Below are 27,878 nucleotides of genomic sequence, written 5' to 3'. Positions count from 1 at the left end.
ACATTTGTTGCTGAGTTGTAAGACTTCCATTTGTAATTGAAGAAATAGCTAGGTCAAGACGGTTCATAAATAAAGAAAAATGAGAAAAAGAAGAAGAAAGAAATATCAAAGGTAGGAAAAATAGGTATCTGTTGACTGGACTTGAAACATGAAACAATAATATTGGAAGGGTTAAAAGAATTCATGTTTTCATTGACTCCTCCAAATCTTTGGGCCATGGGAAAAAACAAGAATGTTTTCATTGTTCACTTGGTGCAGCAAATATCACAAGTGCACTCTTTGTAAGCCCATTTAAAAAGCTGCTCTGCCCACCATGCACAAAATCTTCTCTTTATTTAGTTTTGGTGTTGAAAGAGAAATGAAAGTCATATATGTTCAGGTCACAATTACTGAAGCAAATTTATGTACATAAGCAGCAGAAATCACAAGGTGAGCGGCTTAGCATACAAGTTTCCAAGGGATGTCCAAGTTGTTAGAAGAAGTTTCAGAAGAGTAATACCCACAATACAGGTAGAGGATATGGCAGAATACCATGATTTATTTAGGGTTATAATCATTTCATGCCTATTTTTGCATTTCGTAATGTTGACATTTATGGCTCAACCATATTTTCTCTTCAACTGAAAGAAAAATTCCCATGTGCAATTTTAAACTTAGAGGTTTGGATTTTGGTCAACAAGGCTAGTAATGGGAGTAGGGAAAATTTTCAACTTCATGGACCTTCTCAGGAGCCAGCACCAGCAAATAGAGGACCTACATAGTCAGGAGCAGAGGTGGGGGCTTCAGTCATATCAGATGACCCAAGAAATTAGCTGGAGGCAGCCACAGTTGCTGCCAGCTGCCTGAGTGCACAGTGTAATGGATCCACTTACAAGCCAAAGAATTTCATCCCAGTTATAAATGAAAAGTAAGGCCAAGGCGCTGTCAGTCTTCACTTCATACACCTGCTCCTCATTCTCCATGCCCCCCTGTCATGTTCGCTTTGCTAGTCTATGAACTACCAGCCACCCTCATCACCTCTCATTCCCACTATGAGACTATTCCACCACCAAATCCCATCGCTCCTTACGTTCCTCCAGCAAGGCTATGGCACCCTCATGTCCATTGAGCCATTGTGTTATCACAAGAGTTTTAAAGTTTATAATGTTATAAAAATGTCAGTCATTTATTACTTTCCACAACAATGAAAAATGAAATTTTACCATTGGGCAATGAAAGCGTAAATTATCCTTTAATCCCTTTATATCAGACCCTTTAAAGTAGCAATTGCAAAAGCTTTAAGGACTTCAATCCTCTTAGACTTGTATAAGCAAATATAGTGACAGCAAAGATCAGAGAACTGGAGCTGACAGTCATGTTTTCATTCAGCCGAGGGATTTTCAGCAGACTAATTGGTTTCTGGGCTTTCAGACAAGTCTCATAATACAGGAAAAATTCTTTAGTCTCTGTACAGTGTTTATTTGCACAAGGAACCTTTTTTAAACATAGTGGAGATGATAAACTAATGACGTGTTTGAAGCTTATTTTTATATACACATCCAATTGTAAGTCTTGGATCCATTGCTTCAATACAATGCATAAAGGGTCAATAAGCATGGAAGATCCATATCTTGGCATAGAGATGACCATAAGAAGAGTAGAAGGGCAAGGCCTTGCATAAGTTGCAATGTGGGAGCAAGCAATGGCAGGGAGCATAGCCTGACATGGAGGCATGAGAAAGACCTTTTGAACTTCCTTATCAAAAGATTCCCTCATGTAGATGAAAGTTTAATGATGCCTGTGAGGTCATGGCTGACCTGACTCCAGGAAAATTGTGGAGGGCTAGGACAATACCTATCTCCATAATCAAACCAGGTTAGGAATTTGCATCTTCAGGGTTGTGCCTGGAACCAGCCTGCACCCTAAAAAGGCATTCTGTAAATATGGGAAACCTGGGAATGGGGTTGGGAATGAATCAGGATCCGCTTGTCATTTTCAAAGGGTGCCTGTACCATCCCAATTCAGCAAAAAGCATTCTTTGGATTGTTAGCTCATAATGCACTCAATTGTTACAAGATGTTTGTGCTAACATTTGTCAGAGGATTTGGAGCCACTGATATACTGACAACTGAAATGTAAATATATTTAACAACAATGAAAATATAGGTAAGATTTTATCATTTGTATCAATGACTGATATATTGTTTTTGTTCATTCATGAGATGAAGGCATTACTGGTTAGGCCAGCATTTATCACCTGTCTGTAATTGCCCAGAGAGCAGTTAGGAGCTATCGACATTGCAGAGGGTATAGAATCAAATGTAGGACAGACCAGATAACAGTTTTCCTCCCCAAAGGACATTAGGATTTTTCCAACAATCAACAATGAATTCACAGTCACCATTAGACTCTTAATTCCAGCACAGACACAACAGTCTTCATTCTGCATCATAACAGTTCTGTAATTCTGCAATGTTTTGTTTATCTAGCACAGAGGACCACAGAAACACAGTACATTCTGGATATAATTTGAACTTAAAACTGATTTGGCTGAACAGGACACCAAAATGGAGGACATTGCAGACTTGTATTTGACACATCTTTTATGTAATTTAACGATAGCAGGTTCAGTTAGAAGGTGTTAAAAAGACAAAATATCAAGTAAAATTGATACAGAGTTCCTTAGAACAACCATGTGTGATAAGTAGAGTTGCGGTGTCACCATAGTCTTACCAGACCATAGGTGCTGCTCTCTCATTAGAGAGAGAAGCTACTGGTGGTGACATAACCTGATGGCCACCAAACCTCAGGTAAGGGAAGAGCTTGAGAATGAGAGCCCTTCATGGTAACCTCAAACTGAGGATGGGAATTGAACCCACACTGTTGGCATTACACTACTCTGTAAACCAATAATCCAGCCAACTGAGCTAAACCAATTCCCTAAATAGTAAATTAATGATAGATAAGGAGGTCATTTGGACCAAGGAAACAAGTGCAATGTGTCACCACTATTCAAAACTGAAGCTTCCATCTCTCATTCCAGTTAATAGAGGAACACTTGTCCACTGTCCCAAGCATCGTATCAAAGCTGCTGCCAGGCCAATGGGAATGCAAAGGGCATTTGAAGACCAATCCCATTAGCTGAAACAATCCACTTCGCCTTATAGAATGTGATTAATTACAAGCCATTTGTGAAGAGCCAAAAAGGAAAAATAAGGACGGAGATCCCAACAGCACTCATGATCCCTCCACTGTCGCCCATTGGTTCAGAGAATGGGGAAAATTAGCCAGCAATCTTCAGAAGTGAGTCAATGACTTAGATCTGGGGTGGTGGTATGGGTTGGTGGGTAGATACTGAGGATTGCAGGAGGTGAGAGCTTGGTGGAGTTGAGAAAGGGATGGTTCAAAGAGAAAGAGCTGAGGGTTAACAAACTGGCACAACTCCATTTTGATTTAAATCAGTTGGATGAAGCAAAGCACAATGGGGCTGCAGTCTTCTCAATCTATTTCTCAAATGCTGCTATTTTCCCCTCCCAAATAAATAGAGTTGTTTTAAATTACAGGAATGTTGAACAAATATTCTGATTGTTCACGTATAAGTGCTGACACTGCAAAGTTTCTTCCTTACCTCCCAACACTTTTTTCTGGAGTCTGATTATCTGATCCTTGTCCAGTGTTCTTAACGGTGACTCCAGACGTTGTAGTAGTGTTTCCACATTCCGCAGGTCATTTACCTTGAAAACATAATTAGGGGACAGTGAAATCTGTTGGAGTTCACGGTCATCTGCTTCTCCTGATCCGATAGTGAAAGGTGCTACACCGGCCTCTTTCAGAGCTAATGCTGCCCGACCAACATCATCGGTCGACTTGCTGGCAGTGAGAAGGATCAGGATCTGGGGGACACCTTCCTCTGCTCTGCCTCCAGCAGACCGAGTAAAGACATTATTATTAACATAGTCCAAGGCTGCACCGGTGTTGGCCTGACGCCCTCCTATTTGCCTGAGACCGTTTATTGCATCCTTCAGATCCCGTTTTGTGATGTAGCTGTTCAAGTAGAAGATGGGTCTGGGATTATCGCTGTACTGCATCACACCAACCCGGACTTGGTCACTTCCAATGTCAAGGTTATCCACCACTCTGGAAATGAATTTTTGAACTGAAGGGAAAACACCTCTGACTCTCACTGATCCATCCACAAGAAAGACAATATCTTTCTTATCTGCATCTGAAACTAATGGAAAATAGATTTGTTTATGATTCAAAGCTTTCATTAAAAACAAATATGTGTAACTACCAAATTTTTGTAAAACTTTGGAATAAGTAGTTTGTTCATTCAAACAGAAACACATAGTTGAAATGGAATCTTTCCCTGTAGTTTCCAGTCTTGTCTCATGAGTCAACCTCAATCTCCACAGTATTAATAAAGAGACTTGAGACCATATCTTGAACACAGTTCAAATCTACAAATTATTTTACATTGATGGAAGAGAATGCAATCCAGCGAGCGTATCTGTACTTGATAACATTTTACAGTTTTTAGATTGGGCAAAGGCTTTCAAAGTAAATGACTGGCTTCTTGGTGATGTAGCCCTGCAAAAATAAAAATGCAGCACCAATTTGCACAAAACAAGATCTCAGTGAAGTAACCGATCAGTTGATCTACTGGACTGATGGCTTGTCCAAACTCAGAGCTTCACCACCTCTTTGCAAAGTACCAAGCGATTTATCTTGCTCACTTGCAAAGACGAACTGGACCTCAAATTAATATCTTGCTTGAATGATGACACGTGGCCAGGGCAGTATTCGTTCAATTCTGTGATAATGCCCACTTACAATAGTGCCAACATGCAACATTGCAAAGCTATTAATTTGGTGCACAATGCTCAAAGTCAAGAGATGATACTAAAGCAAAATGGCACTTGAAATGTAAGTGGGGTTACTTGTAAAGTTGTAGAACCATAAAAAATAATTGTGGCACAGAGCTTTCTAAACTAGTGAAATCCTCCTGTAGCAGGTACCAGCCCCACTCATGTCAGCTATATAACCTCCAGTGGGATTTTCTGCAAAACAAGTCAATTAACGTGGGCCATTTCATTTGTTACTGTTCCATTGTAGACAATGGACTGGAGATTAGATTGGTCTTATGATTAACAGCACTATACTTAATGTGATGTCAGCAGTTTGTGCCAGGAAGAATTGACCGCCACAACAATGCCCAGAATTTCTTCACAGAGCTGCTCCTAAAGCTCTCTCACTATCCTCCAAAAAGTAACCAGTTCTTGGAGAGCCCGGAGATTGTCTAGCACTGTGCAGCCCACACTCAGGATTAAAAATCTATGCCAAAGTAACAGGGAGAACTGATAAAGGTAGAATGTTTAGAAAGTGCATGTGCATATTCAAAATAAAATTGGACTAAGTAATGCCCATGGGAGGAAGGCAATGGCTACATAAATATGACATTAAAAACAGAGAGAACTGGAATTCCCAAGAGTGGGTTTCCTGAACACAGCTGTGGGTGATATCTACTGAACATCAAACCTTGGGGACATGGGGCCTAATTTCATTCAACACTAAACTCAGAAATTTAGTAAAAATTTGAGGTGTTCATGTCACAAGTAGCAAGTGCACGTACACCAATGAAGACACGTGGCAGATGAGATTTAATACAGAGCAGTGTGAAGTGATATATTTTGTGAGGAAGAATGACAGGAAGGCGATATAAACTCGTTGAAGGATTTTTAAAGGGGATGCTACAAGCAAGAGAATTGCACCTGGGACTGCAGATACACAAACTTTTGAAAAGTTGGGATCAATTGGGAAAACTCTGAGGAAGAAACAATAAAAGAAAACATGGGATGTTTTATATGTTTATATGTTATGTTGCCCTGAGCTGGGATATTTTGTTTAATTTTACACACCTCACTTAAGGGATTTGTAAAGACCTTGGTTTTGATGCAGAGGAGATTTACTGGGATGGCACCAGAGAATGACAGACTATCAGTGTGTGCAGGAGCTAGGGGTTCCTCCTTAAAGGAGACAAGGTCTGAAGATTTGAGAGAGTGGAGATTAAGTAAATAGTTTCCAATGGTAGGTTTGATACCAAAGCAGGCACAGATCTGAGATAGTAAACAGAAACATCAAGACTTATTGTGCTTTGAAAGCACAGCTTGAGAGGATGACGGAGACAGCGATCAAAAAGGATTAAATAACTCTTTAAAGGGGAGAAAAGCAATAACAGGTCTGTGGGGTCAGAGCCTGGAGCAGCACTTGATAGGTGTTGTGTTTAATCAAGTAACACATGGATAATAAGTGATGTAGTTTTCTTCTGTCCTCCACTATTCTAGGACTCCATGGAATCAGCAGGGTGACAGAACAATATAATGATGTAGGCTGCATTTCACTTTACTTTGTACATGTGAGTTTACAGTGGATTGTTATTTAGATAACGCATCTTTAACAATTGACTTGTTGAAAGAAATGTGGTGTAGTTAACATATTTTTGTAAGAACTAATTACTCCAGTCACCCCGTATTAAGCTGATGAGCAATGCAACCAGAGGTAGGATATTAAGTTGTCAATAGGAGGTAGAGATGATGCAAAGGTGTAATGTAGGGAACTGAGGACTTGTCCACATTGGCAAGAAAAACAGAAAAGCAGTGTATTACCTAAATGGACAGTGATAATAGATTTCAGTAGTACAGGGATCAGGGCATCCTTGTACATCCTATGAAGAAAAGTTCCGACTTGAAACGTCGTCTCTGATAGTTGAACTGGTGTGCTTTTTCCAGCTCTTTATCCACATTGTATGTGAAACACCAACGGTTAGAATGAAGGTACAACAAGTGATTGGAAAAAATAAGAATTCTGGTATTTATTGAAAGTGGAATGGAGTATACAGGTTTGACTGCAGCTATACAAGGCTTCAATAAGAATATATTAGGAGTGTCATGGAACGATTTGATCTCCTGAAAAGAATGCAAACAGTTAAAAGAAGGTTCACAACGCATATCAGGCTTATCCTAGGAAGAAAGATTGAACAGGTCAGGCCTATAACCATTGGCGTTTAGCAGCTTTTTCAGAAGATATGTTTGAATCATCGAAGATTACAAGTGGACTTGGTTTATAGATTCTGGGAGGATGTTTTCTATTCTGAGGAAGATTAGAACAAGGAAATGCAGTTTCAGAATAACATGTCTTCCTTTTAAGACAGAATGTAAGTTTTTTTTCTCTCAGTATGGAAATCCCCTTCCCTGAAACTAATCAAAGCTGGGCCAATCAATAAATTGTAGGCTAAGTTAGACAGATCATTGATGTACAAGCATTCAAGGGTTGCATGACACACAGGAGAATGGTTGAATCAGTTCAGCTGTATTTTTATTGAATGGCGGAATGGGGTCAAACAGCTGAATGGCCCACTGCTGTTCTAAAGTCTTCAGTACCAAAATGTGTCAGATCGATGATAGATGGGTTACAGTTACGTACACTGTACTTTCAAAGAATCCCTACAGTGTGTAAACAGGCCATTTTGTTCAACAAGTCCACACTGAACCTCTGAAGAGTATCCCACCCAGTCTCATTCTTCTCTCCCTAATGCTCTATATTTCCCCTGACTAATGCACCAAGCCTACACACCTCTGAACACTTTTAACAAAGCAGATATGAACGTTCCATCATCTCTCGCAGGAAATGATGGCCTTTGGATTCTGCTTCAGTTTGAAATGCTTTGTGTACCATTAGCAGGGAAGGATGACTTTTGGTGCAGAACACAGACATTGCACCGAGATTTCATTTGTGTAAATTGGATACAGCAACATGCTGCATTTCAGTGTTTGCACACACACATTGCTGTTTGTCTAGGAAGTAATTTTCTACAAAAATAACAATATTATAAAAATTATTGAAGATCTCATCTTTCTGAGTTATAAAAAAAAGTAAAGATATCTCACCGTCAGGTACAGTCAACCGAATTTGTGTTATCTGCTCCTTGTCCAGTGTTGTTAACGGTGACTCCAGACTTTGTTGTAGTGTTTCCACATTCCGCAGGTCATTTACCTTGAAAACATAATTAGGGGACAGTGAAATCTGTTGGAGTTCACGGTTATCTGCTACTCCTGATCCGATAGTGAAAGGTGCTACACCGGCCTCTTTCAGAGCTAATGCTGCCCGACCAACATCATCAGTCGACTTGCTGGCAGTGAGAAGGATCAGGAACTGGGGAACACCTTCCTCTGCTCTGCCTCCAGCAGGCTGAGTAAAGACATTATTTTTAACATAGTCCAAGGCTGCACCGGTGTTGGCCTGACGCCCTCCTATTTGCCTGAGACCGTTTATCGCATCCTTCAGATCCCGTTTTGTGGTGTAGCTGTTCAAGTAGAAGATGGGTCTGGGATTTTCGCTGTACTGCACCACACCAACCCGGACTTGGTCACTTCCAATGTCAAGGTTATCCACCACTCTGGAAATGAATTTTTGAACTGAGGGGAAAGCACCTCTGACTCTCTCTGATCCATCAACAAGGAACACAACATCTCTCTTAACAGCATCTGAAATTAATGGAAAATAGATTTGTTTATTATTGAAAAATAAAGCTGTCAACAAAAATATTATTTCTGTGCCATGATATTCAAATTATTTGAGGTCAGTTCTGGAACAATGCTTATTTCTTTTAACTTTTCTGAATATTATACCATTGTAACTAATCAAAATTTAACATTTGCATCAAAGCTGGATCAGGGATTGGAAAATTCGGAAATTGGCCCCAGAGAGCAATATCCCACTTTCTTAGCACGTTACCAGCTCAGGGTTATTTTAAGAATGTATAGTTGGGTTGGGGAAGGAAGGCATTAGCTGATGGTTATTCAATTCAAACGGAGTAGGTAGCAACTAAAGCTTTTGAGGGACCCATGAAGGCATCTGAGGAGATTGAGCTGGGGTTCTCCAGAAGACAAGAGACAGTCAGACTATGGAGAGGGTCTCGTGGAAACAAACAGTGTTTGGTGTGACAGGGTGGCTTTTTCTTATATTCACTCAGGGGTCATAGGCATTTGTAGTTGGGCAACTTTTATTGCCCTAGCTGTGTGCCTTGCTCGACCATTTCTCAGGGTGGTTGAGAGTCAACCATTTTGCTGTGGGTCTGGATTAGCATGTAGGTCAGACCAGGTGAGGATGCTTGTTCTGTTTTTTTCCAACAATAGCCAATGGGTTCACAGTCAATAGGATATTCTTAATTCCAGTCCTTTTCTTAAATTAAATTCGAATGTCATCAACTGCTATGGCAGGATTTGAATTCGGGTGCCCAGATCATTAGCTGGGTTCCTGGATTAATAGACGATTGATAAACTCACCAGGTAATTGACTCATAGAACATAGAACATAGAAGAATACAGCGACCTCACCTTTCCTATTCCTAACCTCAGCCCAAACCACCTCAGATGGCAAGTCCTCATCCATCGTCCTTTCCACCGCTGTAATACTAACATTACATTCCACCCAGCAAGTAACGTGCTCCTACCTGCACCTAGTCAAGTTAATCGGGCCACAGACACAAGTAGGCTGTGCAGGGGAGGAACTGCTTCTCCACCCTGGATGTTTTGGCCATTTCAAGTTGAGAACTTTTGCCTCTCTTTTGATGCCCGATCATTTGTGAGCCACTCTCCATGACCCTTCAAGTTTACAGTAAGTACCAGCTTTGACATTGTTTTTGCTGGTGTGTGGTTGCTGAAGAATTTCCTAGTGTCCCTTTGTACCCCAGAGAGCCTCCCTGTCATCCTTTACTGTGGGATGTGTGTGCTAGCTGCTCAGTAACATGTCATCCTGACAAAATATTATCCTAAAGTCAGGTTGCTGACCCTCAAACACAAAACCACTCCTACAAGGTTGTCACTCCATTATGTGTTGCCTTTCAGGAGGTAGCTTAAAGAACATACTAGGCAGAGTACAAAGTCTACTGACTGAGAATTCAGGAAGAAATCATGGTCTACATGGAGACAACTGAGATTAGGCTTAATATAAATGAGATGTTACTGTCACAGTTTCAGCAGCAGGAATGCAAGTTCAATAACAGGACTTTCAATGGTCAGATCACTGCCTTATGTGGCACAATGGACAGAACAAGGTAGATTCTTCGAGCACCGTGTCAGAGGAAAGTAACAGAACTTGTTCAAGAAACTGAAGGAGAATGGGTCGGGTGGAGATAGCTATGAGGAAGTGCATTAGAAACTTAACATTCTAGGTTACCAGGTATTTGAGAAATATATGAATAACAAATTTGGGGAAATAGTTGTATTGATCAAATGAAGCGATGAAGCTCTGGAAAGGGAGGCTGCAGTTGAGGAGTCTAAGGGAGAATCAGGTGTGTTGCAATTAAGTAACACCTGAGAGGCTACTGTGCTATTGACAACCAGATAATGGAAAAAAGACCTTGGCTAGTCACCAGATCCATGCCCCTCATGGTTTCATAAACCTCAGCATCTGACACTCCAGGGAAAAACAGTCCAAGCCTATTCAGCCTCTGTCAATAACTCAAACCCTCCAATTCTGGCAGCATCCCTTGTCAAGTTTTCCTCATTGGGAAAATATGAGGACTGCAGATGCTGGAAACCAGATTTAGATCAGAGTGGTACTGGAAAAGCACAGCAGATCAGGCAGTATCTGAGGAGCAGGAAAATTGACATTTTGGGCAAAATCCCTTCTTCAGGAATACAGGAAGGAAGCCTCCAGGGTGGAGAGATAAATGGGGGGTGGGGGTGGGGCTCAACCATGTACTGAAACAGACTCGCTATCAACTCAACCATGTACTGAGACAGACTTGCTACCCTACCTTGAAGAAGTTCTCCTCCTATCTCCACAAGAATCTCAGCGAGTCTCTCTCACTGCAACTCCCAGGTCATTTCCTCTGTACTGAAACAGACTCACTACTCGCTTTCTACCTTCTCCTCAGCCCCATCACCACCACCCCCCCCCCCCCCCCCCCCCCCACCACCGCCATTTATCTCTACACCCTGGAGGCTTCCTGCCTCTATTCCCAATGAAAGGCTTTTGCCCAAAACATTGATTTTCCTGCTCTTCAGATGCTGCCTGACCTGCTGTGCTTTTCCAGCACAACTCTGATCTAAACCTCAACATTTTCTCATTGCTGAGTGGGTGTCAGTGTTGTCGCCAACAGAGGAACCCCAACACAGTTTTCAAAGCATAAGGATAGGACTAAATCTGGAGTTAACATTGAAAGAAAAATTGAAATCCATTGAAAAACATCTAATACAAAAGGCATGATATGGGAATAGAAGATAAATCATATCTGAGAACATTTTGTGAAAGCTGAAAATGTGTTGCTGGAAAAGCGCAGCAGGTCAGGCAGCATCCAAGGAACAGGAGAATCGACATTTCGGGCATAAGCCCTTCTTCAGGAACACATTTTCAGCGCTGATCTCCAGCATCTGCAGTCCTCACTTTCTCCTAGAACATTTTGTGAAAGCAAATCTTAGCAGGACTTATACACCTAATGGTAACGTTCTAAGGAGTGTTGCTGAACAAAGAGACCTTGGGGTGCAGGTTCATAGCTTCTTGAAAGTGGAGTCGCAGGTAGATAGGATAGTGAAGAAGGCATTTGGTATGCTTTCCTTTATTGGTCAGAGTATTGAGTACAGGAGTTGGGAGGTCATGCTGCTGTTGCACAAGACATTGGATAGACCACTGTCGGAATATTATATGCAAATCTGGCCTCATTCCTATCAGAAGGATGTTGTGAAACTTGAAAGGATTCAGAAAAGATTTACAAGGATGTTGCCAGGTTGGAGGATTTGAGCTACAGGGAGAGGTTAAATAGGCGAGGGCTGTTTTTCTGGATTGGAAGCCGAGGCATAACCTTATAGAGGTTTACAAAATCATGAGGGGCATGGATAGTATAAATAGACAAGGTCTCTTCCCTGGGGTGGGGGAGTCTAGAACTAGAGGGCATAGGTTTAGGGTGAGAGGGGAAAGATATAAAAGAGATCTAAGGGGCAACTTTTTCACACAGAGGGTGGTATGTATATGGAATGAGCTGGCACAGGAAATGGTGGAGGCTGGTACAATCGCATTATTTAAAAGGCATTTGGATGGTTATATAAATAGGAAGGGTTTGGAGGGATATGAACCAGGAGCTGGTAGGTGGGACTAGATTGGATTGGGATATCTGGTAAGCATGGACAAGTTGGACCAAAGGGTCTGTTTGAGGGCTATACATCTCTATGACTCTGATATTCTTGAGGAGTAAAATGACTGCTTTGTATTTGTTTTTGCTGAAGAACAGAACAGTTATTGAGAGGGGGAAGATGGAAAGATTCTGATCATATTCTGCTCCCTTGCCTTAATTCTAAGAGAGTGCCAGAGGTCAGGAGAATTGGAATGGTTACAACCCTTTTGAAAAACACAAAAGGTAGAGACACACGGCAGCCAGACAGCAGTCAAATTAACAGAGAGAACATGTTTATACACTAGTGGCACTGCACAAAGATTTTGTTAGTGTATACTTGGCATATCACCATGTTGCCATTCAATCTTCACACTTTTGTTGAATGCTATTTAGAGAATAATTTTGTTCTAAATCATGTCACCATACTAATTATTGAAGATCACATTTTTCTAATTTATAAAGAAGAAACAAATATGTCTCAGCATCAGGTACAATGATCCGAATATCAGCGATCTGATCTTTTCTCAGTGTTGTTAGCGGTGACTCCAGACATTGTTAGAGTATGTCCACATCTCACAGGTCATTTACCTTGAAAACATAATTAGGGGACAGTGAAATCTGTTGGAGTTCACGGTCATCTGCATCTCCTGATCCGATAGTGAAAGGTGCTACACCGGCCTCTTTCAGAGCTAATGTTGCCTGGCCAACATCATCGGTTGACTTGCTGGCAGTGAGAAGGATCAGGAACTGGGGGACACCTTCCTATGCTCTGCATCCAGCAGGCTGAGTAAAGACGTTATTTTTAGCATAGTCCAAGGCTGCACCAGTGTTGGCTCAATGGCCTCCTATTTGCCTGAGACCATTTATTGCACCCTTGAGATTCCAAGAATATTGCATGCAATTCTGGTCTCCTTCCTATCCAAAAGTTGTGGTGAAACTTGAAAGGGTTCAGAAAAGATTTACAAGGATGTTGCCAGAGTTGGAGGATTTAAGCTATAGGGAGAGATTGAATAGGCTGGGACTGCTTTCCCTTGAGTGTAGGAGGCTATGGGGTGACCTTACAGAGGTTCATAAAATCATGAGGGGCATGGATTTTTCACGCAGGGGGTGGTACGTGTATGGAATGAGCTGCCAGAAGAAGTGGTGGATTCTGGTACAATTGCAACATTTAAAAGGCATCTGGATGGGTATAGGAATAGGAAGGGTTTGGAGAATATGGGCCAAGTTCTGGCAAATGGGAATAGATTGGGTTGGGATATCTGGTTGGCATGGACAAGTTGGACTGAAGGGTCTGTTTCCATGCTGTACCATCTCTATGACTCGAAATCTATTTTCTATTGGTTTCAGATGCTAAGCGAGATATTGTGTTCCTTTTGGATGGATCATTCAGAGTCAGAGGTGCTTTCCCTTCAGTTCAAAAATTCATTTCCAGAGTGGTTGATAATCTTGAAATTGGAAGTGACAAAGTCCAAATTGGTGTGGTACAATACAGCAGTAGTCCAAGCCTCCACTTTGAGTTAAACAGCTACACCACAAAACTGGATTTGAAGGATGCAATAAACGGTCTCAGGCAAATAGGAGGGAGTTGGGCCAACACCAGTACAGCCTTGGACTATGTTAAAAATACCATTTTTATTCAGTCTGCTGGAGGCAGAGCAGAGGAAGGTGTCCCCCATTTCCCGATCCTTCTCACTACCATCAAATCATCTGATGATGTTAGTCAGGCAGCATTAGCTCTGAAAGAGGCCGATGTAGCACCTTTCACTCTCAGGAGACACAGCTGACCCTGAACTCCAACAGATTTCTCTGTCCCCTAGTTATGTTTTCAAGGTAAACGGCCTGCAGGATGTGGACACAGTCTGGAGTTACCATTAACAATACTGAGAAAAGATCAGATCACTGAAATTTAGATCATTGTACCTAATGGTGAGACTTATTTGTTTCTTTTTTATAGATAAAATTTTCAAAACATTCAAAGTATGTTTTGAAAAATAAAGCCATTACCAGAAAACCCCTTAATCACAACTTGGTCATGAGTCTTGTTCTTTTAAATAAAAATGTATTTGTATTTTTCATTTGGTTTAGTTTCTCATTGGAGGTGGGTGTCATTGGTTAGCACACCATTTATTGCCCATCCCCACTTACCCAGAGGGCAGTTAAGAGTCAGCCATATTGTTGGCTGTTTTGGAGTCAGATGAAGGTGAGGCCACATAAGGGTGGCAGATTCCAATCCTTAAAAGGACAACAATGAAGCAAATGGGATTTTACAACAATTGATAGTGGTTGCATATGTGCTAGCTTTACATCCCAGCCTTTAGTTAATTGAATTCAAATTTCACCATCTGGTATGATGGGATTCGACTCCTTGTCCACAGAGTATTCGAAAGAACAGCCAGATTGGGTTTTAAATATTGATCCTCTTTCCATGCATGCTGTTTGGTTTTCCTGACCATTTTCTTTTTGCATTCCACAGAACGTTAGCCAAGGGCTGTTGATTACGAGTCCAGTGACATTAACATTATTAACACAACTTCCCTGTGATTGCCTCGATGGCAATGAGACCCCAATTTATCTCGATGTCCCTGGAACCCAGTTCAATTCGATGAACTGTGTTTCCGAAAATTACATGAAGTCATAGCAAAATTGGTAAAAATTTTACTTTGCATCAGAGTGATCAAAATTAGTTTAAATATGACAAGAAATTGCACAATAAAATAAAAATTTGTATGGATCTTCTAAAGGCAAATTGCATTTAATGAAGTTTTTGCACTTTTTGATGAAGTAATGCTGTAAAGAATCATAAAACAGACTTGGAGAGAAAATTAAAATCCACTGGATGTTAGATGTAATGGCTATCTGGATATGAATTGGTGAGAAACTGAATGTAGAGAATATTGTCAAATTGCTTTTTATTTAAGACTCAAGGGATGATTACTGAAGTGATAAAATTATAATAGCAGAATGAGTAAACCACGTAGCTCTTTAAGGCCACACTGTCATTCAATACAATCCTGGTCTATCTTCTGCCTCATCTCCATTTTCCTGCTCAATCCAAAAGTCACTCAATTTCCATAAAGATCAAAACCCTACCTAACTCAGGCTTGAACACGGTGCTTCAACAACGCTCTGGTCTAAAGAGTTACAAAGACCATGTGTTGAGTGTTTTTTTTTCTCATCCCAGATCTAAGCTTATCCTGAGAACAGAAACTCCAGTGTGCTCTACTTCCCAGCCAGAGGAAACAGCCTCTCAGTGTCTATGTTATTTAACACCCTTGGAATCCCAATAATTGTCTAATTTGTCTGCATCGCCAATTGTTGCTTTGACTGGCTAAACCAATGTCCATCCATCACTACATTCCTCTCAATGGAGAAACTTATTTTCATACTTACTAAATTCTTTTTTCAATTCCATTCACTTGAGCAAGGCCTGCTATTTTGAGTGATGTATGAAACATTCCATGCTCCAGTCTTATTCAAGTCCTACCCTCAGCTCTTTATCTAATACTTTTCCAGTACGTCTACATCATTTCATACTCTCGGCACTAACCCTCAATAAAATTCATTGATCAAGCTTCTAATTTCCACTCAGCTCATGTCTTCAGGTAAAAGGCAGGAGCTAAGAGGTTTCTGTTATTTATTCTATCATTGACGTCACAGGTGTAGGGACACTGAATGTGCTATGAGAAAGGAAATTTTACACAACTTGACCCAGTGACCATGTAGGAATGGTGATATACTTCCAAGTCAGGATGGTGCATGATTTAGTACTGAACATGCATCTGTTTTCTTTATCCTTCCATGTTGTAGAGTTCATGGCTTTGAAACATGCCATTGGAGGAGCCAGGCTGAGTTGGTGCAATGCATCCTCTATTTCATACACACTGCTGCCGCTGAATATTGGCGGTGAAGGGAGTGAGTGTCGAAGGAGGTGTATGGGGTGTTGACCGAGCAGGCTGTGGTGTTGAACTTCTGTCATTGAAGCTACACACATCCTGGCAAGTGGAAAGCATGCCATCACACGCATGAGTTGTGTCTTGGTCTGGCCAGGCTTTGGGGAGTTAGGAGCTGAAATGCACACCACAAAACTCCCAGTCTCAGACCTATTGTTGAAGTATTCTTACAGCTAGCCCAATTTAGTTTCTGCTCAATGTAAGTCTTCAGCATGTTGATAGTGAGGAATTAGTTGATAGTACCACCATTGAATGTCCAGGGAAGATAGTTAGTCCTTCTTCTGTTGGAAATGGTCTTTGCCTGGTACTATGCAGCATGAATGTTACTTGCCATTTATCAGCTGAAGCCTGGATGCTAGCCAAGTCTCTCTGCATTTGGACATGGACTGCTTCAGCATCTGAGCTATTGCAAAAGGGTGCTGAACATTGTGAAATGATCAGCACAAATCCCCACTTTTAACATTATGATGGAGGGAAAGTCATTGATAATGCAGTAGAAGATAGCTGGGCCTAAGATACCAACTTAAGGGACTCCTACAGTGATGTTTTTGAACAAAGATGAATGGCCACAAACAAATTACAATCATCTTCCCTTATGCGAGTTATGACATCAGCTGGTACACATTTATATCCCCACCCCCAATGATCAACTCTCATTTTTCCAAACTGATTGAATATAGGGCTAACCTGTTCAACCTTGCTTCATAAACTGAGCATTTCATCCCAGGAATCAACTTTCTCTCTAATGCTTTTAAAGCAATTATATCTTCTCGAGTCAATAAAGAGACAAAACCTGTACACAGTCATTCAGATGTAGTCTCATAAACATCCTGCACAGCTGCAGCAAAACGTCTCTATTTATACATACTCCATTCTCTTAAAAAATGACAACATTCCATTTCCCTGTCTGATTACTTGCAGGTTTGTGCATCAGGAGTCCCAAATCCGTGTCCAGCAGAGCAGGTCAGAGGCTGGGAATTCTGTCGTAAATAACTGACCCTGCTGACTCCCTAAAGCCTTTTCAGTATCTACAGCGCACAAGACCCCGGAACTTTCTGCTGTCCAGCATTGTGGGTGTTCCTACACTCCACAGGCTCCAGCAGTTCAAAAAGGCAGCTCACCATCACTTTCTATTAGGAATGAGACACAAATGCCAATGATGCCTACATCCCTTAAAAGAACATAAAAAGACATACCACCCTTTAGAAGTGATCTGAAGTTTTTAGAGTGAGTGTTGAGGAGATTCACTGGAATGGCACCAGGGATAAGGGACTTTAGTTATGGGGAGAGAATGAATGAATCAACTGGAAATTTGCTTAAAAATACACAAAGGGGGAAAAATATTAAAGTTAAAAGGCATATAGGGACAGAAGCCAAAAGTGGGACGAATTAGATATTATTTACACAAATACAGCAGAGGGGCAATGAGTCAAATGACCTTCTTCTGTAGTGTAATAGTCTGTGATACCATGAAATCTATGGTGACATTCTATATAGTACATTATTTGATGTATCGATGTGTTACGTTGAATTGCTGACTGGGTGAAAAGTTACAGTCAATAAACAATTATGGGAGAGCCAATGATGGCAGTCATCCTCCGGATCACAGTGACCAATACATGGTGATGCCAATACATGGTGATGCCATTTGGAGGTACAACTAATTGGATATTAAATATATTTAACAATTGAGGAGCTCAAATATCAGCAAATCCTACAAGAATTGGTGAGCTACTGTGTATGGATACCACTGCCAATCAAAATGTTTCTGTTGCTATTAACATGAAAGGATTTATTTTTGGTGCAGAGCACATGGGCTATTATATTGAGAAACATTTTGTTTATATTCATGAATCATTGTAATGTGTTTCCATCCTCAAACAGAACATATTTGTTGCTGTGATTACTACAGATAATAATTTCATTAGTTGTGTGATTACAAGAGTTATTAGCCTGGTCATTTTAAAAAGAAGCAAAGGTTTCTCACCTCTAGTGACAGCTGTCTGAATTGCAGTTATCCGATCCTTGTCCAGTGTTGTTAATGGTGACTCCAGACTTTGTTGTAGTGTTTCCACATTCCGCAGGTCATTTACCTTGAAAACATAATTAGGGGACAGTGAAATCTGTTGGAGTTCACGGTCATCTGCTTCTCCTGATCCGATAGTGAAAGGTGCTACACCGGCCTCTTTCAGAGCTAATGCTGCCCGACCAACATCATCGGTCGACTTGCTGGCAGTGAGAAGGATCAGGAACTGGGGGACACCTTCCTCTGCTCTGCCTCCAGCAGGCTGAGTAAAGACGTTATTTTTAACATAGTCCAAGGCTGCACCGGTGTTGGCCTGACGCCCTCCTATTTGCCCGAGACCGTTTATCGCATCCTTCAGATCCCGTTTTGTGGTGTAGCTGTTCAAGTAGAAGATGGGTCTGGGATTATCGCTGTACTGCACCACACCAACCCGGACTTGGTCACTTCCAATGTCAAGGTTATCCACCACTCTGGACATGAATTTTTGAACTGAAGGGAAAGCAGCTCTGACTCTCTCTGATCCATCAACAAGGAACACAACATCTCTCTTAACAGTATCTGTAAAATAATGGAAAAAAGATATGTATATTATTCACTATTATCTTTGCAAAACAATTAATATCTCTTCAAACTGAAGAGAAGCATTAGAAGCATTAAAATCCTCCTCAAAATTATTGCCCAATCTTCACTGATCTCTTCAAAGTGGGTAGAGTACATCATGACCAGAAAATGCAATATGCAAAATTGGAAGCAATAGGAAATCACTATTTGATATGGAAAACCACAACATGTACTAGCAGAAGGAGACCTTTCTACCCATTGAGTCTGCTGATGAGAACACGAGTGATCTGATAGTCCTCAACTCTACTTTCCTGCCCTATCCACATAACCCTGGAATCCCTTCATGATTAAAAATATGTCTCACTCAGTCTTGAATATAATCAACAACCCAATTTCCTCAGCTCTGTGCAGTCAAGAATTCCACAAATTCATTACCTTTGAAAAGAAGTAATGCCTCCTCATCATTGAACTAATTGGGCAAACCCTTATTCGGACATTATGCCTTCTGGCCCTCGACTCTTCCACGAGAGGAAGCAACCTCTCTGCATCTACCTTGTGAAAACAGGAGTGGTTGGGGCTTTGAAGAGTGAAATGGGAATAATGAAAGGACAGTTGGTGCATTTCCTGTGTTCAAAAGGAGAGTGCTGTGGGAAAGGGAGGGAGTGTTTTGGGGAGGAATGAATCAGAGAGTCATGAAGGAATCCTTCCTTCACAACGCTGGATGGGAAGATATGTTTTGCAGTGGAATATAATAAAGGTGGCAAAATGCTAGCTGTAGCAAAGTCAGTGTTTTTCTAGCATAATCATTGATCTTTTATTTTCTATGTCATAGAATTGCCTTCTTGTCTACACTATGTATGTCTCCAAGCACCTTCATGAATTGTGGACACAAATGTCTCTCTGTTCCTCTACCAGTCTCATTAACCTGCCATCCATTGTCTAGCCCACTGCCTTGTCAGCCTTCCCATGCACTGTCTCAGATTTCCCTTGTGTGAACTCCATTTGCCACAATTCCATCCACCCAATGGTCCATTGACTCTTTCTATATTCTCAGTATAAGATGGGAGAAACCTAAATTTTGTTCAACTGTACGAGATGCATCCCATCTGTGTGGATGAGAACCAAGGACTGCAAGGTGGACGAGCAACTGACCCATGATATCATGAAGCCATATGCTATTGAATTGAAGTAAGCAAAACAGGACATGGTACTGACAGGAGACATCACAATAAAGGAGATAGATACTGCTTTGTGCAGTCATGATTGGAACCCTGAAGGATTGAGTACTGGAGTATGTTGGTTTCTCAGCTATAGACATCTCCATGTCCTTGAAGAAAAACTTGGACCATCCAGTAGTCATGGTCCATGAATGAACCAATAAGAACATTTCTGCTCATTCCACTTGCTATATTTTGAGGAGTTAGGATTCAATTTAAAATGCACAACTTCAAACAGAACCACTCGCACTTGTTACTTGAGTAACATGACAATTGACACAAGGTCAAGCAGTTTTGACAATTGGTCTGTGAAGAGGGGATTTCAATTCATGAAACACACACACCACTACTTAGCAAAGAGAGAGCTATGACCCTAAACAATGTTCGGATTAACTTGGCAAATTGTGCAATTAGGACCGTGGATCATGCTTCAGTTTAACAGTGGGGTTCAGCACAAGGCTGACTTAAAAAGTCATTGAGCTAAGCCAAGGCAGCAGAGTAGTGCAACACACACCATTATTCATCTATCAACAATCTGCATCAGCCACAACTCATACCTCACATTCCGGGCTTTACTGTGGCCTCAGGCACCTCACCCTGCTACAAGCCTCAAAGCCACACCACAGTTAACATGCTGCCAGTCAGTTAACCATGGCAGCCACATCACGCAAACATATAACCTCACAATCACTGGCACAGTTCCTTGCCTCTTGCAGCATTGTGGAGTAAATCTGGAGATAGAAGAACCGATTCTCCAAACGAAAGGCATGGGCTGCATGTCCTTACCACCAACCCTACACCCAACCCACTAACATCCTACGATCCTCTCCATCATTGGAACAATTGTGCCAGATGCTATGGCCAGGACTTCACAGCTGAAACTTTTGCTCATTACTAATCCTCCTCATCCTCACATCACACTTTTTCTTCTTATTTACAAGCTGCAGATAATTAAAAACATGCACTTCTTGCTTTTCCCATGCCATGATCACAGCTGCAACCTCCAGACTTTCTTTCTGACATGACAAAGGGCTGCAAGTTGGTCAGGCACTGGTGGAGGAGAAAGAACTGGAAGACAATGAGAAAGAATGCAAACAGTTCAAAGAAGGTTCACAACTCATATCAGGCTTATCTTAGGACAAAAGATTGAACAGGTCAGGCCTATTTCCATTGGAGTTTAACAGCCGGAGAGAAGATATTATTGAATCATCAAAAATTTCAAATGGACTTCTTTGGTAGATTCTGAGAAGATGTTTTCCTTTGAGGAAGTTTAAAACAGGGAGATGCAATTTCAGAATAACACGTAAATCTCCTTCCCTGAAACTAATCAAAGCTGGGCCAAATCAATATATTGTACGTTAGACAGATCATTGGTGTACAAGCATTCAAGGGTTGCAGGGCACACTGGAGAGTGGCTGAATCGGTTCAGCTGTATTTTTATTGAATGGCGGAATGGGGTCAAAGAGCTGAATGGCCCACTGCTGTTCTAAAGTCTTCAGTACCAAAATGTGGAGGATCGATGATGGATTGATTACAGCTACGTACACTGTATTTTCAAAGATATCCTACAGTGTGTAAACAGGCCTTTTGGTACAACGAGTCCATACCAACGAATCTGAGGAGTATCCCACCCAGACCCATTCCCCTCCCCCTATTGCTCTACATCTCCCCTGACTAATGCGCCTAGCCCACACACCTCTGAACACTTTTAACAAAGCAGATATGAACATTCCATTACCTCTCACAGGAAATTATGGCCTTTGGAATCCGCTTCAGTTTGGAACACCTTGTGTACCATTAATAGGGAAGGATTACTTTTGCTGTAGAACACTGCGACATTGCACTGAGATTTCATTTGTGTAAATTGGATACAGCAACATGTTGCATTTCAGTGTTTGCACACACACATTGCTGTTAGTTCAGGAAGCATTTTCTACAAAAATCACAATTTTATAAAAACTATTGAAGATCTCATCTTTCTGAGTTATTAAAAAAAGCAAAGATATCTCACCGTCAGGTACAGTCAACCGAATTTGTGTTATCTGCTCCTTGTCCAGTGTTGTTAATGGTGATTCCAGACTTTGTTGTAGTGTTTCCACATTCCGCAGGTCATTTACCTTGAAAACATAATTAGGGGACAGTGAAATCTGTTGGAGTTCACGGTCATCTGCTTCTCCTGATCCGATAGTAAAAGGTGCTACACCGGCCTCTTTCAGAGCTAATGCTGCAAGGTGCTACACCGGCCTCTTTCAGAGCTAATGCTGCCTGGCCAACATCATCGTTCGACTTGCTGGCAGTGAGAAGGATCAGGAACTGGGGGACACCTTCCTCTGCTCTGCCTCCAGCAGATCGTGTAAAGGCGGTATTTTTAACATAGTCCAAGGCTGCACCGGTGTTGGCCTGACGCCCTCCTATTTGCCTGAGACCGTTTATCGCGTCCTTCAGATCCCGTTTTGTGGTGTAGCTGTTCAAGTAGAAGATGGGTCTGGGATTATCGCTGTACTGCACCACACCAACCCGGACTTGGTCACTTCCAATGTCAAGGTTATCCACCATTCTGGAAATGAATTTTTGAACTGAAGGGAAAGCACCTCTGACACTCTCTGATCCATCAACAAGGAACACAACATCTCTCTTAACAGCATCTGAAATTAATGGAAAATAGATTTGTTTATTATTGAAAAATAAAAGCTGTCAACAAAAATGTTATTTCTGTGCCATGATATTCAAATTATTTGAGGTCAGTTCTGGAACAATGCTTATTTCTTTTAACTATTTTCTATATGTTAAACCATTGTAACTAATCAAAGTATTACATTTGCATCAAAGCTGGATCAGGGATTGGAAATTTTGGAAATTGGCCCCAGAGAGCAATGTCCCACTTTCCTAGCATGTTACCAGCTCAGCGTTATTTTAAGAATGCATGGTTGGGTTGGGGTAGGAAGGCATTAGCTGATGGTTATTCAATTGAAATGGAGTAGGTAGCAGCTAAAGTGTTTGACAGACCTGTGAAGGCATCTGAGGAGTTTGAGCTGGGGTTCTCCAGAAGACAAGAGGCAGTCAGGATATGGAAAGGGTCTCGTGAAACCAAACAGTGTTTGGTGAGACAGGGTGGATTTTCCTTACATTCATTCAGGGGACACAGGCATTAGTAGTTGGGCAACATTTATTGCCCTAGCTGCGTGGCTTGCTTGGCCATTTCTCAGGGTGGTTGAGAGTCAATCACTTTGCTGTGGGTCTGGATTAGCATGTAGGTCAGACCAGGAGAGGATGCAGATTGTTTTGTTCCAACAACAACCAATGGGTTCACAGTCAACAGGACATTCTTAATTCCAGACTGTTTTTTAATTGAATTCATTTTTCATCATCCGCTGTGGCAGGATTGAACACAGGTGCCCAGAACATTCGTTGAGTTCCTGGATTAATAGACGAGTGATAAAACCACCAGGTTATTGACTCCACATAGCATTCCATCCAGCAAGGAACGTGCTCCTACCTGCACCTATTCAAGTTAATCGGGCCACACACGCAAGTAGGTTGTGCAGGGGCAGAAGTGCTTCCCCACTCTGGATGTTGTGACCATTTCAAATTGAGAACTTTTTGCCTCTTCTGAAGCTGCATCATTTGTGAGCCACTCTCCATGTCCCTTTGATTTTACAGTAAGCACCACCTTTGACATTGTTTTTGAATTTCCTAGTGTCCCTTTGTACCCCAGAGAGCCTCCCTGCCATCCTTTACTGTGGGATGTGTGTGCTAGCTGCTCAGTAACATGTCATCCTGACAAAATATTATCCTAAAGTCAGGTTGCTGACCCTCAAACACAAAACCACTCCTACAAGGCTGTCACTCCATTATGTGTTGCCTTTCAGGAGGTAGGTTAAAGAACATACTAGGCAGAGTGCTGAGCCTACTGACTGAGAATTCAGGAAGAAATCATGGTCTACATGGATACAATTGAGATTGGGCTTAAAATAAACGAGACGTTACTGTCACTGTTTCAGCAGCAGGAATGCAAGTTCAATAACAGGACTTTCAATGGTCAGATCACTGCCTTATGTGGCACAATGGACAGAACAAAGTAGATTCTTAGAGCACTGTGGCAGAGGAAAGTAACAGAACTCGTTCAAGAAACTGAAGGAGAATGGGTCGGGTGGAGATAGCTATGAGGAGATGCATTAGAAACTTAACATTCTAGGTTACCAGGTATTTGAGAAAGATATGAATAAAAGTTTGGGGAAATAGTTGTATTGATCAAATGAAGCGATGAAGCTCTGGAAAGGGAGGATGCAGTTGAGGAGTCTAAGGGAAAATCAGGTGTGTTGCAATTAAGTAACAACCGAGAGGCTACTGTGCTATTGACAACCAGATAATGGAAAAAAGACCTTGGCTAGTCACCAGATCCATGCCCCTCATGGTTTCATAAACCTCAGCATCTGACAGTTCAGGGAAAAACAGCCCAAGCCTATTCAGCCTCTCTCAATAACTCAAACCCTCCAATTCTGGCAGCATCCCTTGTCAACTTTTCCTCATTGTTGAGTGGGTGTCAGTGTTGTGGCCAATGGAGGAATCCCAAATCTTTTTAAACAACATAAACATAAGAACAGGAATAACTCAGGAGCTAACATTAAAAGAAAAATCAAAATCCTTGAAGAATGTCGAACATCAAAAGGGTCAATATGGGATCAGTGGGTAAATCTTATCAAAGGACATTTTTGAGGAGCAAAATGAAGGTGTTGCATCTGTTTTGCTGAAGAACAGAATGGTGCCAGTGTTATTGAGAGGGGGAAATTGGAAAGGTCGGTCACATTCTGCTCCCTTGCCTTAATTCTAAGAGTGTGCCAGAGGTCAGGAGAATTGGAATGGTTACAACACGTTTGAAAAACACAAAAGGTAGAGACACATGGCAGCCAGACACCAGTCAAATTAACAGAGAACATGTTTATACACTAGTGGCACTGCACAAAGATTTTGTTAGTGTATACTTCATATAACACTATCTTGCCATTCAAACTTCACATTCTCATTGAAATTTGAGAATAATTTTCTTCTAAATCATGTCACCATACTAATTATTGAAGATCATATCTTTCTGATTTATAAAACAGAAACAAATATGTCTCACCATCAGTTACAATTATCTGAATATCAGCAATCTGCTCCTTGTCCAGTGTTGTTAATGGTGACTCCAGACGTTGCTGTAGTGTTTCCACATCCCGCAGGTCATTTACCTTGAAAACATAATTAGGGGACAGTGAAATCTGTTGGAGTTCACGGTCATCTGCTTCTCCTGATCCGATAGTGAAAGGTGCTACACCGGCCTCTTTCAGAGCTAATGCTGCCCCACCAACATCATCGGTCGACTTGCTGGCAGTGAGAAGGATCAGGAACTGGGGGACACCTTCCTCTGCTCTGCCTCCAGCAGGCTGAGTAAAGACGTTATTTTTAACATAGTCCAAGGCTGCACCGGTGTTGGCCTGACGCCCTCCTATTTGCCTGAGACCGTTTATCGCATCCTTCAGATCCCGTTTTGTGGTGTAGCTGTTCAAGTAGAAGATGGGTCTGGGATTATCGCTGTACTGCACCACACCAACCCGGACTTGGTCACTTCCAATGTCAAGGTTATCCACCACTCTGGAAATGAATTTTTGAACTGAAGGGAAAGCCGCTCCAACTCTCTCTGATCCATCAACAAGGAACACAACATCTCTCTTAAGAGCATCTGTAAAAAAAGGACAACAAATGTGTATATTATACGCTATTATCTTTGACAAACAATTAATCAGTCTTCAAACTTTCAAAGATGATAATATCTGGACTGATTAGAACCTCTCTCTGTATTTCCTAGTGCTATATCTTATAGGAGAGGTACATTTAAACAAAATACAAACCAGAGGAGTTTCAAACAGCTGTACCATCTTTACATGCTGTCAATTATATGTCTATTCCTAATCTAGCTTGACTCAAAGCCAAAAATATTAATTTAGAAACAGAAATTGCTGGAAATTTTCAGGCAGCAGTCGTGAAGAGAAAAAGTAAACTGAGTTTACCCTCCATTAATATGAGGAAAAGTTATAAATGCAATGTGTTTTGAGTAAGTGAACAGAGTGATGGGGATGGAAAGAAAAACAAAAAGAAAATCTTCAAACGGGTAGGAGAGATCAAATGAGGGAAGGTTCAATGGTTCAAATCCAAAGAGAATGGAAGTGGATCAAAGTGAAACAAACAATGTCAGACCTGGAGAATGTGTGAACGGCAGCATGTGGAATAGGTGCCACCCAAATTCAAAGTACAACAAATATGTGAGAGAAAAAAGTCACCAAAACACAAAATAAAATGGGAGTAGTGTTTATGATCTAAACTCATTGAACCCGATGTTGGTTCCAGTGGACTGTCGAATTTCCAGTTAAACAATGTAACAGGTTTCCTTGAGCTTACAGTGAGCTTCATTGGAACACTGCAGCAGGGTCAGGAACACCAAGGTCAGAACATGGAATTAAAATGAAAGGCAATTGGACGATTGAGATTATATGTACATAGAGTCATCGAGATGTACAGCATGGAAACAGACCCTTCGGTCCAACCCATGCCAACCAGATATCCCAACGCAATCTCGTCCCACCTGCCAGCACCTGGCCCATATCCCTCCAAACTCTTCCTATTCATATACCCATCCAAATGCCTCTTAAATGTTGCAATTGTACCAACCTCCACCACATCCTCTGGAAGCTCATTTCATACACGTACCACCCTCTGCGTGAAAAGGTTGCCCCTTAGGTCTCTTTTATATCTTTCCCCTCTCACCCTAAACCTATGCCCTCTAGTTCTGGACTCCCTGACCCCAGGGAAAAGACTTTGTCTATTTATCCTATCCATGCCCCTCATAATTTTGTAAACCTCTATAAGGTCACCCCTCAGCCTCCGACGCTCCAGAGAAAACAGCCCCAGCCTGTTCAGCCTCTCCCTGTAGTTCAGATTTGGACTTTGAAATTTGCATATCAATTTATTGGTCTCAACTATGAGCAGCCACAAATACATATATTTCCACAGATAGCACCTACAGTGAAGTATTTGGAATCAGAGTATCAACGAGCATGCAATAAGAAAGGCATGAGTGGATTATTAATTTTCTCAATCATTGCCACTAATCAGAACAGAACTGCTGCTGATACATAGAAGAATTAAAATCTTCCTCAAAATTATTGCCTAATCTTCACTGATCTCTTCAAAGTGGGTAGAGTACATCATGACCAGAAAATGCAATACGTAAAATTGGAAGCAATAGGAAATCACTATTTGATATGGAAAACCACAACATGTACTAGCAGAAGGAGACCTTTCTACCCATTGAGTCTGCTGATGAGATCACGGCTGATCTGATAGTCCTCAACTCTACTTTCCTGCCCTATCCACATAACCCTGGAATCCCTTCATGATTAAAAATATGTCTCACTTAGTCTTGAATATACTCAACAACTCAATTTCCTCAGCTCTGTGCAGTCAAGAATTCCACAAATTCATTACCTTTGAAAAGAAGGAATACCTCCTCATCATTGAACTAATTGGGCAAACCCTTATTCGGACATTATGCCTTCTGGCCCTCAACTCTTCCACGAGAGGAAGCAACCTCTCTGCATCTACCTTGTGAAAACAGGAGTGGTTGGGGCTTTGAAGAGTGAAATGGAAATAACGAAAGGACAGTTGGTGCATTTCCTGTGTTCACAAGGAGAGTGCTGTGGGAAAGGGAGGGAGTGTTTTGGGGAGGAATGAATCAGAATATCATGAGGGAATCCTTCCTTCACAACGCTGGATGGGAAGATATGTTTTCCAGTGGCATATACAAAGGTAGCAATATTCTAGCTGTAGCAAAGTCAGTGTTTTTCTCGCAAAATCTTCCATCTCTTATTTAAGTGTCACAACATTTGCCTTCTTGACCACACTATGTATGTCTCCAAGCACCTTCATGAATTGTGGAC

The 27,878-nt window shown here is 41.4% G+C and overlaps 1 protein-coding gene across 1 annotated transcript in view; it reads right to left on the bottom strand.

Moving 5' to 3' along the window:
* Nucleotides 1–27,878, bottom strand: part of LOC122551335 (collagen alpha-3(VI) chain-like) — a 154,848-nt gene that overhangs the window by 77,678 nt on the left and 49,292 nt on the right. The window contains exons 9-14 of the mRNA XM_043693062.1: nt 25,028–25,624; nt 22,150–22,550; nt 21,917–22,112; nt 18,089–18,685; nt 7,926–8,522; nt 3,608–4,210 (exon numbers count right to left, since the gene is read on the bottom strand). Coding sequence (XP_043548997.1) covers nt 3,608–4,210; nt 7,926–8,522; nt 18,089–18,685; nt 21,917–22,112; nt 22,150–22,550; nt 25,028–25,624 — 2,991 coding nt within the window. The remainder of the gene's footprint in view (nt 1–3,607; nt 4,211–7,925; nt 8,523–18,088; nt 18,686–21,916; nt 22,113–22,149; nt 22,551–25,027; nt 25,625–27,878) is intronic.

Source organism: Chiloscyllium plagiosum, chromosome 7 (genome assembly GCF_004010195.1).
Source record: "Chiloscyllium plagiosum isolate BGI_BamShark_2017 chromosome 7, ASM401019v2, whole genome shotgun sequence".
Lineage (NCBI taxonomy): Eukaryota > Metazoa > Chordata > Chondrichthyes > Orectolobiformes > Hemiscylliidae > Chiloscyllium > Chiloscyllium plagiosum.
Note: the sequence above shows the minus strand (reverse complement) of the source record. Positions and strands in the feature narration are given on the sequence as shown.